This window comes from Trifolium pratense, linkage group LG1, assembly GCF_020283565.1.
Source record: "Trifolium pratense cultivar HEN17-A07 linkage group LG1, ARS_RC_1.1, whole genome shotgun sequence".
In the NCBI taxonomy this organism is placed as follows: Eukaryota; Viridiplantae; Streptophyta; class Magnoliopsida; order Fabales; family Fabaceae; genus Trifolium; species Trifolium pratense.
In genome coordinates, this window is record NC_060059.1 from 2,724,789 (window position 1) to 2,741,516 (window position 16,728).

Sequence of the window (16,728 nt, forward strand, 5' to 3'; positions counted from 1 at the left end):
ACTTCAATATGAACACACATATCCTAATACGTTGCAGACAAATGAGGTGGAATTCTTGAATTATGGAGTTGCTTATAGTTTGCTATTATCTTAGGTGAAATTTCAAAGAGTTGATGGTCACAATTTGACCTAACATTATTTTTCAGACAATTATATGAGTAATCTTCATAAAAAAACAAAAATGGAGGTGTAAATAGATGCACCATTAACAAATTGGATATAAAATTTAAAATAATTTGGAATATTGTGCTATCGGGTAATTAGATCATGGGGCCATTATGGTTATAAGTTTTAGTTTTGTGATTGACCAAAATAATTGAGTTTCATGAGTAAAAAAAGCAAATGCCAAAAATATATTCATTTTAAATATTCTTCTCGATTCAGATTAGTTGGGTTGATATATTTTATTTTTGCTAAAGTTAGGCTGATATCTTCAATATAAAATGGGATGGCCTTAATCCATTTTTTCCGAATAATTCGAAAACATTTAGAATTACTTGACTTCTACTCAATCAGCAATAATCTTAAGCGTGTAACGTGTTTACATCAAAATTTGAGTGAAGATGGAAACAAGTTTTTGGTGATTAAAAGAAAATTTGTTGAAGTTTTGATAGGTGAGACGTCGGTACCGGTAAACTAATCACATCAAATAAAATTGGGATGATGGATAAGACATTGAGTGTTATTACCATGTCTCGGAGATAAGAGTTGATGGAGCACGTGAAGGAAAAGATTGCGACGACAATGTGGTTTCCCATTCCCAACTTCAGTATGGAGATGCGGTAATAAGAGTATTCAAAGTCAATTCGAAGATGCGGTAATAAGAATACTCAAGATCAAACGGGACTTGAAATTGATCATTTGTCTTGGATAGTAGTTTAAAGACCGGAGAGATAAACTAGAACTGTGATGGTTAAATTGACATCACCATTAATTTGAAGTGAATGTAAAAATTTCTGAAGATATATTTTAAAGTCAGGTTATTTTGTACAAAATTCTGTTTGTTTTTAAATTGAAAGTTTCAAAACAAAAAAAGTTTATATTTTCTATAAATATAGACTGATACAGTCAAAAAAGTGAGATAGCCCGGAAAAATATGAATTTTGCAACCAACAAAAATAGACCACTTTGAATTGTTGATTAGATTTTACATTTCTATTAAATTTTAACATACATTTTTCACACCTTATCATTTCTCATTTTTCTTCCTCCTCGTCCACACCAAAGTGGTCAATCATGGACCAATTTTATATTCGACCATACTAAATGCCAACATTTTAGAGAGAGAACATATGAGTTTTCTTTTAGGTACAATTACAACTCTAGGAGGGTTAGACAAATGATCATTGAGTTAACGAATTCTAAATCACCGAGTCTCTTATTCATGGGTATTCAAAAAAAGTCGAAGAAGATAAAATTAAGATTAAAGGTTAATTCTTATAATTGTTTAATACTCTTTCTAATGAAACTCAATTGATAGGAACAACAAAAAACTGCTCTCTCCTAAACATAAATTATTATTGGGTCAAATTGAATCAACAAATGTTATTGTATATTTCTTGTTATCTTTTATTTTGTTTTTATATTTTAGGACGGAGGAGTAATTAATAAGTAAAACCACTCACTTTCCAAGTCAACTTTACAAGAATGAGTTAAATCTAACATATCATCTTAATAAAAAATAACTAATACAACAACTTACATAAAAAAATACACATGATTTAATTATTTTAAAGTTAGATATCTTTTAATTGTTTTCTTTGTGTCCCTGTCTAAATGGTTTGTTTAATTCTTGTAGCCACAAAAAACTTTATCACTTAGAATACAAGTTACAACTTATAAGGCTAGGTACATAATATGGGGAATAGATTGTCTCTCGTGAACGGTCCCTCCAGTAAGATCTAGATCATTCAATAAAAAAATTTAAAAATATAAATTAAAGAAGAGAATGTATCGGTACATTTAGACATGTAAAATCCATTTAAAATATAAATTTTTAAATATAAATTAATATAAAAATTTAACATGACATTCAATTTTGCCTAGATTATATACTGATACCCAATATTATATTTCCAAATTATATATAATTGTTAAAATGTCTCATATCATTGACCTAAACGTGTGCTTATAAGTGAGGACAATCATTTACAAATTGGTTTTGTCATGTTGAGTTAGACTCAATACCCATTCTAAGATGGTCAGAGCCTCTTCAAAATTGGTTGAGCCACTTATTATCAGATCTCCACTATCGAACCATCCACCATTTATATCATACACACGAAACCCAATTGTGCTTCGTGTAAGAGAGTGTGTTAAGAAATCCAATAAACATTTACAAGAATTATCTATTTGATGCAAGACATCCCACATGAGTGCCATGTAGATAATTGTACTGCAAATGTAACGTGTTGAAATATATCTTCATGAATGTACTTTTGGTCTATTGATATTAGCTGGGAATGACTAGATATCATCAGCAAAGTTCAAATATAAGGACAGATGCCATTAACCAGAGACTGTTTTTTTTTTTTCCTCATCTCACTTTTCTGATACACCGAATCTCCAAATTAAGATAATGATATTTGATTGAGTTAACCATTTTAGTGTCATACATCTATTGGTGTATCTAATTTCTATATTTTTAAATACATCACATTAATTAATTTCCACCATGCATTTCAATTTCAAACTTTAAGACTATATATCTAAACTCATAAATACCGTTCAATCTGTCTCCTTTTCTTAAAGTTGAAGTGCCTATAACCCAAGAGCTTGGTCTAAAGTTAAATAGCTTCACTCTGTTGCCACCATAGGAAAATGCTTTTGTGGGGTCAATAACTACATTTAAAGATAAGATAAAAAAGAAGAAAAATAAAAAAGCTTATGTAAAATGTTATGTTAAGGTACGATGTTAGTGGTTGTGGGAGTTACATAAGTTTTTTGGTTCTTTTTGTGTACTATTATAACTAAGAGTTGCATATATCAAAATCATGTCAACTTAGTAATCAATCAAAAACTCTTTTTTCAGAGACAGAACAATTTTGGGTCCCATATTTTACTATGTCTAAGAAACTAGAATATTGCAAGTACATGCATGCATGATATTAGTTACATATTGATCAGAGATCTAAAATATAATAGTAGCTTTTTCTGCATACTATACTATGATATACACCGCAAATGTTTGTTTCCAACTTGACTACAAAAGCTTTAGGAACCACACAAATTAAAAACACCAAAGTGGCAACAGTTTTATGCTTCCTAGTTCCTACTTCCTTTGGATGGAACCTATGCAAATTAGGCATTCAAAATCTTAAATATGTCGGTTTTTATCAGTGAGTTTCATCATCTTTGACTGTGAAAAAGAACAAAACAATAGAAATTTGAAAGATATTCAGCTGTTTTTATATCTTCATAATTTTGTTATTGAGTAATCTTGTCTGATATTAGATTAACGGCTGAGATTGTTTACAGCGTGAAAACACGTGCATTTTCCATTGCAAAGAATGCGAATATGTAACATTGATTTGAATTTGGTACGGTAATTATGTTACACAAATTTTGATCTCAAATGCGTGATATCAACTTCACAATCGTGATTGTTTAAATTGATTTTCTTTATTGTGTAATCTAAACTATTTGATCTCATTTCAAACAAAGACTACGATTGTTTCATTCGTTAAATTGCATTGTTTTTTCCATTGCACTGTGTATGTCATATTATGAAATTTATGTGGATGCTACCAAAATGTGCAGCTTTACATTATATATTCTCTATTTAATTAGTACATATATTTGAAATTAGAGAGTTTAACGAAATCACTATAACACTGTGATTTAAACTCTGATATACAATTTTTGACAAAATCACGGTAACACGCCGTAATTCCATCGGACTCATCGTTAGTCCAAACATGCATACTCATTTCAAAGTGATGAGATCTCTCACTGTAATTTAGTATCAAAGGCCATGTTAGAAATGGAGTTAATTTCAGAGGAAAAGTATACTGTAGTCTATTTTGTCGCATATTATGTGAATGTGACGTGAACAAGGTAGCATAGCAGGTCATAGAAAACATGTGCTCCTCCAATATTAGTAATTATGGAATCTGGAGACTAGATGACTGAAAATTGGAAATTTCTTTTAATGAAAAGCAAGATCTCATTTGACATTAACAATATATGCCTTAAGATAAGAAGAATATGCATTAAAATAAGACACATTTGTATCTCAAGTTATTATCCATACAGAAATATCTGCATACCGTGATATGTAGTACACAAATTAAGGAAGTTCTTTATACTTTGCATCTTGTTGTCGCTTCCTAACCCACCATCTAACTCTATGGTAGGAAAGGAATATGTATATTGCATATTTTTCTTAGTAAATGTGGAAATGACAAAAATAACTCTTAGAATTAAGTATTGGGATAGCAGGCGGCCTAACGGATCGTGTAGGATTCTCTGGTACCATGTTAGAATTGAGTATTGAACATATACAAAATCGGTTTGTAAGGTGAGGATTGCCTCTACTTTATAAACACATATTCAGGCTATCTCACGTGAGACTTCTTAACAATAACTTATAATAATGGTAATACTGGTAGCAGTTAAGTGTGAAAAGGAGATACGAGGTTTTAGACTTCTCTCAAGTAAAATTGTAAAAACACCTTTTTGGTGGTGAAGTGATAAATTTCATATCTAACACAGATTACAGATGCACGCTAGGAAACATGGAAATCTAGCTTTATTTAAAGTATAAAACAAGTTGGAGACAAGCACACATGTTTCACCTAAAGTTTAATTAGATACTAAAAATGAGTTCAAATTATGTTCTGTTCGTACAACTGTGTTTTTACAGTTCATGGCAATTACTGGTTAGTCTAACTCTTCAACTGTTAATAATTATAATTCAGTAAAAAAATAAAACAGTTGAATTTGAATATTAGGTGGTACAAAATTCACGGATCACGTTCTGGTGCAGTCAAAACTTTCCTGCATTCATGCAGTTGATTGTCAGTGGTCATTCAACCAAGATCAAACAGTTTAAATTTAAGCTTAGTATTTTAAAATATAAACTAAAAATGAAAGTATGATTTTTTATGGACCATTTGTTCAGCATTTACGTGGATTCAGAAAAGATTTCTAACTTTAATTAAATTAAGTTTCCAAGGACACATTCAAATGAGAGAGTTGCTAAGTTTGCCATGTAATTTATTTTATATTGGACAATCATTTAGTTATAACTTGAGACATAAGTCACCGAAAATTTAATTATCAAACTTCCAAATCAAATAAAGTATTTTAGCTACTTTTGCTACTTTCTTTTCCCCACTTTTTGGATTTTTTTGGGGTTGAGATCAAATGTGAAATCTCAATTAGTTTGAAGTAAGACCCCACTTACCATTAAACACACCTAAAAGCCTGATCATGGGGCTTTGAATCAGTGTTATTTACTTTGTCCTGTTTTCTTTTTCAAACTTCCAAGGTTTGGTGACATAATGGTTGCTATACTCTCACAGAAAGTTCAAAGTAAACTTCCAACTCTTGCACATAGAATTCCTTTATTTTTGTTTGTTGGCTATGACTCACAGTTTGCTGATAAGCGAACAGGTTGCTCAAATTAGACCGTTGTATTTAAACATAAATTGTGATTTATAATTTTATACTTCATCAGGGTAATGGACCACTAATCACTATATATAGGGTTGGGAATGCCTATGATGCATTATGGGGTTTTTCAAATATCTTATAGCTGGTTTCATAAGTAATTAAATAATAAAGTTTTATTGGACTAGCTTAGCTAAATAAAAAGGCACTGATGTGCCTAGAATAGGACATAAACAATTCAATCACAGATAGACTTTGTAGAAAGCTCTGCCAAACCTAATTAACAAATCCCACTAAATAAGTGATTTTAATATATTACACATCATTTTAATTGAACAAGTTTGATTATTTTAATGAGGTCTATAGTCCATACCAAGAGCATTGTTGTTAGTGAATAGATCATAGATGTGATAAATGGTAGTACCATGATGCACACAATTCTGGTCAGTTTTTTATATCTTTCATCACGGGCTCACTTTCTGTAGCATGCTGCAATATAAGCAGTACTTTTGTAAGTAGGGTAAGTCGGTTTTGTAAGTTTTAGTTAAGATTGAACCAAATTTTAAGATAGTTTCAGAGTCTATTTAAGACCCGTTGAACCATTTGCTATCAGGTTAATTCTATATATCAGCGACACTCTGGTCACACACATGCGACTTATAAGTAGGGAAGTTGTCACCTTAAAGTTTGATTTTGTAATAATTTGAATCAAGTCCAATTCAAATTATTAAGAAGGAACTTGTCACAGATTTTACCCTGATATATCTTTTTCTAAGTCATAAGGAAGCAAAAGGTCCAACAAAAATGATTATCTTTGATGCACTTGGTTCAAAAAGCAAGACTTTCAAGCATTATAGTAATTACTCTTGCGGATTAGCCGTAAACAACTTGCATATCCACTGTTTTTGTTATCATTATTGGTATTAAATTTTAACCGCAGTTAACAATGATTAATTTTCACCGGAGAATCTGTATGACACACAAGATAAGTTAAATTCTCCCAATTGAATTATTTTTATATACATGAACCAATAGTCAAACCTATAATCGCATATATAAGAGGTCCAAGATCGTTACCACTTATATCAATTCATTATTATGCTTGATTATATATTCTATAATGTCAAGTACATAGCACTATATACTATAATTATAAAATAATTCTCCATGTGGTTTAATCAAGTTGTATATTAAAGTTGTAACCAGCTAACTGCCTCCAAACAAACATCCACATTGCGTTAACATAAGAGAAGCCAATCAAGATCCAAGTATGTGGGGGAAATTAAATATGAAAAAGAAAGGCAAAAAAATTAATAATAATCATAGTCTTAGTCAGATTTCAACTCTAAAAATGTCCCTTTATATCTTGTTGTGATATCCTTGCTGACCAATAAGGTAAATTTATAGCACACAATGACAAAGACTTTCAAAGGGAGGTTTAATTATGAAAGTCATTATCAACTAAACACCATACACAGTTCATTGTTTTTGTTCGAGAATTGGTATTATCATGTCTAATACACTGAACATTAATCATACTTGGCTACCTCAGCTATAATTCTCTCTCAAACTTTCTCTATCAATCAATTAATTAGCTGAAGCCAATTGCAATTAGGTGAAAAGGAACAAAACTCCCTAGTCCCAACATGCTTAGGAAGGGCTAATTTTTTTTTTTCCTTTCTATATAAGCAAAATATTATAAAAAGCTACTTAAAACGCAGTATAAAGAGTACTGATTTAGATCTCTCATGTCATTTTGGTCCAGCCCTCTTTTTTTTTTCTCATACAAGGGTGATTATAATTTATGAGAAAGAAAAAAAAAGAGTTTAGAAGAGAAAAAAAAATAGTGAATAATACGGTTTCAGTTTGGAGCAAAAGGCAAAACCCAAAATAATTACTCCTAATTAGTCTGAAATTAATATTCTCTCCTTGACCTCCTTTGTGGAAACCAATTCCACCTGTTTCCAACTACGATAAATATTAAAAACCAAGATTATGTATGGTTATGGTTAATTAAGCTAGACAATATGATTCACCTTTGTTAATAATTTTCAATTAAAGTGGCCAAATATTCTTTTGGGTTTGACAATGTTTGTACCAAAAGATCTTGATATATAATGGGTGCCAAAAGCACCGACCGTGTTATATCCAACTTCTATATACTTACTTTGAGTAAAGATCAAGAATCTTACGAAGAAAAATACTAACCTGTATCTTAAACGCATTAGTTAAGGAACTAAATAAGATATAAGAAAATTCAATATAAGATAAAACTTTAATTAATAAAAAAAATAAAAAGTGTAGAGATAAATAAAATAAGAATTCAAACATAAACAACAAAATTATTAAAATTTATATAAAGATAAATTCAGTTTATTGTGATTGAAATAATTCAAATTAAATATTTATAATTATTTATAATTATTTAATTGTAACATGTTTTCATTTGACACTTTAACTTCCTCGCACATGAGGTTGCGAGTCTTTTACAAAAAGTTCAAAATGTTATGAATAACAATATTGTGTCCCCTTGAACTATGAATGTTATTTTTAAAAAAATTGATTTTGCTATTAAAAAAAGGGTTAGTGACGCAGTTTGTTATCCGTTTACCTTTCATTCATTGTAACACTAAATAATTATAAAAAAATCAACTTATCTAATACTCCCTCCGTCCCAAAAAGAATGACCCATTTTGAATATATGCACTATTCATATATATTGTTTTGACCATATTTTTCTACTAATAAATAAAAATAAATATTAACATATAAGATGTTGTTAGATTCGTCTCGATGAGTATTTTCAAAATATCAATTTTTTATAATTTTTACTATTATACAATTAAAGATATTAGTCGCCAAAGTTATGCATTGGCATGCGTGTTTCGGTCAACTGGGTCATTCTTTTTGGGACGGAGGGAGTAGCTTAACTTGTCAAAAGAAGTTATGTAAAACTTTGTGCTAATCAATGAAATGGTACATAAGAAATGATCAATTACATATCCAAGGAATTGAAGGAATAAGTGGATCTCTCTTTAATTTCCTCACACATATATATATATATATTTGTCTTACTCAGTTACTCATTCCCACAAGTGATCTCTTGAGAGTTAGAAGCGACTCTTGTCTATTATTTTCTCAACAAATTTAATACTTTCTCTATCATTATCATGCTTCCTAGCTAGAGCCTAGAGTATATATCAAGCTTAATTATTTGATGAAAGATTATGATGCTTAACTCAAGTAATTGTTTTATTATTAGTCTCATCCAATCAAACCGAATATTTCAAAATTGCACTTGTACATAAATTAATTAATCCTCATGTAATTGGTCCCACCTTAATTTCTATTTCTATGAATAAGTGTAGCATATAAGGCACCAAGAAACCATCGAAGGGTTAAATGGAGGTTTTGGCGTGTAGAAGGAAAGTATAGATTGTGGTAATGTTTCACGTTGCTTGAGAGGCATAAATTAAAGATCTTAAAAATCTATTGAGGGAACAATGGAATCAATATTTCAGTCTTCATCTAAGATTCTCTTTCTTGTCAAAAATATAATAAGATTCTTTTTCTTGCATAATATATGCATATGCATGCTTAATTTTATTGAGACATATTACGTGACAATTGGGCATATAATTATTTGTTTCTCCATTTTCATTCCAATAATTATTATTTTTTCTCAATTAGTATGTTACTACATACTGATTACTGACAAAGAAATGGAATTATTAACATCCCCTATTCACCGCATCTATAAGAAAACAGAAGATATATAGTGTACCAAATAGGAGTATTTAAATGTAACTTCCCATCTCACACTTGAGTACAACAAAGTGTGTTCTAATCGTTTGTATTGTTTCTTCCATTCCTAGTATATTGTGTCATTGCTCAACAATAGACATAAAGGCATAGATATTAGAAATTGTAGTGTTTAATTTTTTGAATAAAATATTTCTTAAATGTAATATTTAAAGAGTATTTCGAGGACACTCGTTAACAAAATATTTTTTTAAGTAATATGATAACTAAAACTATACCTTTTAAAATTAATAAATAGAGAATAACATATTTGAATCTTGACTCTTATATTATATTATATTATATTATATTATATTATATTATATTATATTATATTATATTATGAGTCAGGATCCGTTGACACCAACTAGTTTGACACCAAATGTTACACCTCTCAATAACGTTTTAACCGATATAAATTTTATAAAATCCACCGTTGGATTGAAAGTTTACATCATATAGATCATTTGTGTAAAATTTCAGACAAATCCAAAATCATTTGATATGTTATTGAGATACATCAAAATTAACGGTTTTTGTATTTTTTTAAATGCCGTTAATCTTTATGTGTCTCAATAGCATATCAAATGATTTTGGATTTGTCTGAAATTTTACACAAATGATCTATATGATGTAAACTTTCAATCCAACGGTGGATTTTATAAAATTTATATCGGTTAAAACGTTATTGAGAGGTGTAACATTTGGTGTCAAACTAGTTGGTGTCAACGGATCCTGACTCTTATATTATATTATATGTTGTAAGGTAAATTCAATATATTGTAACAAACATCCGACCAATTATCATAAATTTCCTCAGCAAAGTACAGTACTTTCAAATTAAGACTTATGTGATCATGTGAACTGAAATTTTATGCTATAGCTATTATCTCCAATTCATTAAATTTTGGCAGAAATTAAAATTTCTCACCAATCGCCAATAATTTCATTGATGACTTTGAGCATGTCCCCTATACCTGCTTAAACATCACTGGTGATATATTGTTGTTTCGTTCTGTCTATTCATTAGGAACGTCCTAAGAACCAAGCAATTAAAATAAAGACCCTAAAAAATAGTTTAGATAAATACATGATATTTTTGACAAAAAAAAAAATACATGATATTTTCTTAACAAATTCATGTTAAATTCATCTACCGAAAAAAAAATTCATGTTAAATTTAGAAATTAAGAGTAAACTACCGAATTAGTTATAATTGATTTTGTAGTGTGCTTTTAAATATAGATCCTAATATATAAATATTTTTAAAAGTCTCTAGCTAACTCTTTTAAATGTTTGTAAAAAAAAAAGCTAACTCTTTTAAATATATTAAGTTTGTCCCAATAATAAATCACTTGCTTTAAATATGTTAATGTTTTCTGAGAGTTTCAAAATGGACAGGAAACAATTACCCACGAAGGTTGTAGTTGGGAACCAGAATCCGGAGGCAAGCATTAATCAAGATATACAAAATTGAAACTTCATGCTTGAATTGTTTAGTTCCAACTAAAAAGTAATGCACCTTTTTTTTTCCTTCTTCAAGATATAAACAAATTTAAAAGCAACCATTTTTTCATTAATACAAAACAATGAAATGGACAATAATGAAGATTCATCAAATAAGTCGGCTCATCATAGTTTTCTTAATCACTAGTCTTGTTGGTTATAGTTTTTTTTATCTGTTTACTTGTTCAAATTAAACTAGGAATAGTTCAAAATTATTCAACTAATTACAAATGTAAATGGATCGTATGCAAATTTTTTTTAATAATAATAATAATGAAGGAAAAAAAAACAGATAGCAGTTGTTAAAATGTGTACCGAGTGAAATAATTTGCTTAAAAAAGCTAAAAAAAAAAAGAAAATAAATAAAAAATGTACAAGCAGCCATATTAAGATGAGTATCTAGAAAAACCAAGCTGAGCCGAGCCGTAAGATCGATTCACAGCCGGCGCAAGACTAAGATGCAAATCCAAGCCCAATGCATCATCAAAATTGGGCCCGCTATCACCTTTTGAGAACCTACTCAAACATGGCCCATCCATCCTGACATGGTGGGCCCGGGCTTGTACCTGCATCGTTGACAATGTAGACGTAGAATCCCCTACAACGCCAACACACGGAAACATCCCTGCACCCGCAGATTTCACCCCTCTTACACCAATATTATGATTACTATTATTACTATTATTATTGTTACCACCACCGCTCATCATGGTGGTTCCGTTCACCGACGGGAAAACACAACCGTGTGATACTGACACGTGGAACGGAGGAGGAGCGGATCGTGGTGGAACGTAAACCCACGAAGAAGTTGAAGATGGAACCATCATGGACCCCGGCGGAGCTAATAGATGAGGCGCAGGAGCGAAGGCGGAGATGATAGGATTTCGAACGAACGAAACGGCGGCGTTTCGGTTAGCTTGTAATTGAGCACGTTTAAGTTGTTGACGTTCTTTTTTATGTGCGTTTTGGTGTCCACCAAGTGCTTGTGAATTTGCAAATTCTCTACAACAATATTGACACTCGTATTTTCTTTCACCGGAGGAAGGTGGAAAAGTTTCACCGACGGTGGAGTCTGGTGATCTTGATGGAGAAGTTGAAGTTGAAGAGGAAGTTGGTTTGGTTGTTGAGGAGTCATGAAAATTATTATCATGCATGGTTTCGTCTTCTTGGACGTTGAAGCCAAAGAGTTTAAGGCGTGTTTGGGAAGTTTTATTATTGTAGTGGTCATGGTGGTTGTTATCCATAATAACTATGAGAATTTGTTTGAATAGAATTGAAGAAGTGTTTGTGATGAAGTAGTGAAAGTGTGAGACAAGAAGAGGGACACTTAATGTGTTTATATTAAGGACTTGTTGCATGTGTTGGGGTCTATTTATACACAGGATTCAATATCAATTGGTTTTGTTTTTGACACACAAACATTATAAAATTTTACACTATAGGGTATCCTATAATTTTGTTTGGAATAGTTCACTATATTCAATCATTAAATGTTATTTATTTCTGTTAGTAAGATTTCAATTGACGATGTTGATTTATTACATCTTCATTCAATTCATGTTTTCGGAATAACTTGAGATCTAGTTTTCTAATTTAAATTATTTTGGAGTAGATTTAATTTGACTATATAGGTTTTTTATTTAAATGACTAATTATATGCTAGGAGTTAGGATAAAACCATAAATTTTTTAAGTGTGCTTCATATTTCGATCATCAAATCATTTTTATATTAGTTAAAATAATTTTAGGATAAATCTTTCCAAGTTTAATTCAGTTGATAGAAATATTGCGTTATATTCAAAGTTCAAAGTTGAAATTATGGACCCAACTATATGATACAAAAGAATTGTGCTAAAATAATAGTAATTTAATTATATGTGGAGTGTGGAGAGAGATATTAAAGATGGGGTGTGTGTAGGATGTCTGAAGGAAGAGCTAGAAAGTGTGTGAAAAAATGGGAACACGACCCAAGAAGACCCACAAGGAAGGGGCCCAAATGGTTGGAATTGTCTCTCTTCAACTGTTTTTTACTTCATTGTTCAAATTACAAAGGTGACCTTGTCATCAATTATTTGACTAATGAACAGTTTTGGCATCAGAGAGTAATGGGTTCAGGACGAGGATTATTATTATTATTATTGTTTGATATTGATATATACTAGTTCTACTATAAGACATGACTCAATATTTATTATTCCAACAATCAAAGGGTCATGGAATCGGGACTATAAGATTGAGATTGTGATGCATGTGATAAGAGTATGGTATATGACACAGGTTTAATTAAAGTCCTTCCTGTATAAAAATAAAAATGATTGGATTTGGGTAACACCCAAACACATCGTTTTCTTTTCAATTTAAATTATGCATAAAAGCTATCTAGTTTAGCTAGAGTTTGTAGGGAACCTCATAGTCTCAACCAATTAACTTGTTGATTTGGAAAGAAAAATAACACTTGTTTGATTTGGTGAATATATATTGAAAGAGATAGTGTAGCTAAAATTTAATACTTGGCTGGACCCATTCCTTTGTTTATCATTTCCCAATTCCCCTGTTCAACATGACTTCAATGTCTAGATCTTCACAAGTAGAGACTAGAGGGACCTACTTCCCGTAATGTCAACATTACCCTTACCCCGCATCCATTCATGTATTAGAGATATCGGTAAACGTTTGATCAAGATCGAACAGTTTAAATTAGTGTTAGATTTTGTGTTGGGAATCTGCTACAAATACTTAACAAGAAGATGATGAATATCATTATAATAGTTTACGGAATAAAGTACGTAGAATAAAGTACGTACTCACGTGCTCTAGATAAAAGAAGAAATGACAAAAAAATATTTTAGACAGAAATTGACTTATGAAACATGAATTTCATTGTTGTAATTGTATGCCTTTAGAGTGACTCTATTTATAGAGTAACTCATACCACTTGATGAAGGAAAACAACCCTTTAAAGATCTTCTACAATGTTAATATGAAACAATGCCTATAATTCACTCTTGATCAGAGATAGACCAAAGATATTGGCCGAACATGTTGAGCAGTGTTCCATTGTAGTAGAAGAGAAGATAGTACTTGTAAGTACTCGGACACTCAAATCAATAGAATGAGTGGAATTATAAGGATAGAAGATTGTGTACATTTTTACCGAGTTGTATATGTATATATGATATATGAGAGAACCGTTGAGAGAGTGATGATGAACCATTATGGGAACAGCCTTACATTGATTCCTTATACTTGCCGTGTGAGCCAATTAGTGGGAAGTTAGATGATTTGGGCATGTGATGTTGTAATGGGTTGAATCTCTAGGTCCAATCCCGAACAATTTGAAAATGAGTTTTTTTTTTTTTTACTCATTTGAAAATGAGGTTTAGAAGCCGTAAAAACTAACATAATTGTAGGATTAGGCAACACTACATTCAATGATTGCAACAAAAAAATAGCATGCAATAGCAAGGGTTTGGCCAACCCTAAGGCCTAGCCAATGCTACTAGCGTTTGTGTCTAGTTAACATAAGTCAAGATGGCTTGAGGCTGCGTAACTAGGATTGATTGTAGTGAGGAAATTGAGTTTTGTTATGCATAAAGTTCTATTTGCATTCTTTTTCTTAGCTTTGATTCTAATAGTGAAAAGTGAAATTTTGCAAGATTATTAATACTTTTTTTTTCTCCAATTTATTCAGAGTTAAATCCAGAATCTTAAAATTTTTTAAATTTTTAGTTCAAACTTATTACGCTACTCACCCCATCTATAAGAGGTTACATCTTAAGTATTTAATACATTAATTTGTGTGGCAATTGACAATTGCTTATTCTTCTTCTTTTCATTTTTTATGAAAGAAATTGTGTGGCAATTGTTAATTGCACTCTTTCCATGTATTTGAATTGTATGAGATGGCCAATAAAAAACTTACCAGCTTGATGGATCAACTGATTAATTAAATTAATTTTGCTAAGTCAAAAATTAAGCTCAGCTTAAACATCAGGTCATTTCATACCAAATTCAATTATGACCCGTACATTATCTCTTCATGATGTTCAGTCATGTCCCCCTAACTAATTTTCTACGACATTATAGTTAATATTGCTAATAGTTACGCATCGATCAACTCACACACACATCAGAAATTTCAAAATTTTGAAACATGGAAATTATTTTTGGGTATAGGTTAAGACTTAAATATACGAGGTAATCCCAACTCAAAAGAATAGTCTAATAAGTGGAAGAGTCTCATGACTTAAGTATCATACTTTGATAGTATATTTTTTTTTTAACAAATTACCTTGACATATGTTGTGGCAAGTGGGAGGTGATAAGCTAAGTCCCACGTTGCTAAGAAAAGTGGAGATTGAATACTTTATAAGTAAGATGATACATAAATCTAATGTCTTATTTTGGATAAAAGTTTGGTGTCCAATTCACTTGTATAGTTGTCCTGAGTTTAATGTGGATGATATTCTGGCCGCCCTCTCGCGACCAGACAATATATTTGATGTGGGCTCCAAACATTGTCACGTTCTTTAAGAGCCGACATCCACGGCCCTTTCTGTGACCCCGACTCTTAATGAAAATACCAATTGTTATAAGTCCTTAAGCACATGAGTAGAGTCCAACCCAAAATACTAGTCCAATTGAGGGAGAGCCTCATGGTTTAAGTACCACATTAAACACTTTAATATACTCGATGTAGAACTTCTAAAAATATTGTCATGTGCTTTAAGAGCTGACGTTCATGACAACTTTCACTCTCAATGATAGCCCTTTTCATTTTAGCAGCATTCTCCGAGATTTATTCTTATTGAACTTATTTACTCAAAATCAATTTGTTTGGCTGCAGACACAAACACAAAATAAACTAGAGTAACCGAAATGCATAAACCTATTGATATAGAGTATTGTTTGATGAAGGAACGAAATCCAATGAGGTAAGCAAAGACATCGTGAAGGCCATGTGTTTATCTCCCCACCCTGGCTACTGCTGACACCAACTACTTGTTCAGCTCATCTCATCTCATCTCATCTCAGCTCATCTCATCTCATACAAAGAATTTCTGAAAGCAATCGTAATCACAAGTATGTTATATGTCTGCATGCCTCAAATCTAGACATGTATGTACATATTGGACTCTTCTAAAATGCCTTATATTAATTTAATTTTATTTCTTTGCCAATTTTAGCATCGCTCATTATATATCAATTATGCCTTGGCTCTATCTAAAATGCCGACATCTTCACCCACCAGCCACACCACCAAATAATATTGCATATATATAGAAAAAGTGAATTATACCCTACAACAAGGAGAAAGGTTTCATAGTATATGACAGAATCCAAGATCCTAACTAAAACTATATATGACGCTTAGATCTAATCTAACACACCGTCCCACTTCCACTTAATATGATTTGCATGGCTCAAGTGGCCCACAGTTATAATCATAGTTTTAAAACCTGAACGGGTGATTGATCCAGTCAAGATATTAGGTCACTGATTCATTAGTCAGACCAATGGGTTACTGATCAGATGACTATTGATCCGACTTATACAAAAAATCTATATATTTTGACTTGAACTTCATAACAATAAAATTTAATAAAAAAATTTCTTTCAAACTTTTTTCCGATAAAATTTTATGTATTTAAAGGAAACAGCCCCATACTCATTCTATCTTGGTGATAACTATTTGATAGTAGGTGGTTCAACATATCTAAAATAGATTATCAAATCATCTTAAAATTTGAGTTAATTTGACGTAAATTGAGCTTCACTCAACTCTCTTATGAAACTTGTAAAGTGTAG

The 16,728-nt window shown here is 31.0% G+C and overlaps 1 protein-coding gene across 1 annotated transcript; it reads right to left on the bottom strand.

Moving 5' to 3' along the window:
- Positions 1-10,914: 10,914 nt before the first annotated feature.
- Positions 10,915-12,267, bottom strand: LOC123900992 (zinc finger protein GIS3). Its single transcript, XM_045951568.1, has one exon. It carries the CDS (start codon positions 12,162-12,164, stop codon positions 11,307-11,309), a length of 858 nt encoding a protein of 285 aa, XP_045807524.1. The 5' UTR covers positions 12,165-12,267; the 3' UTR covers positions 10,915-11,306.
- Between the last annotated feature and the right edge of the window lie 4,461 nt (positions 12,268-16,728).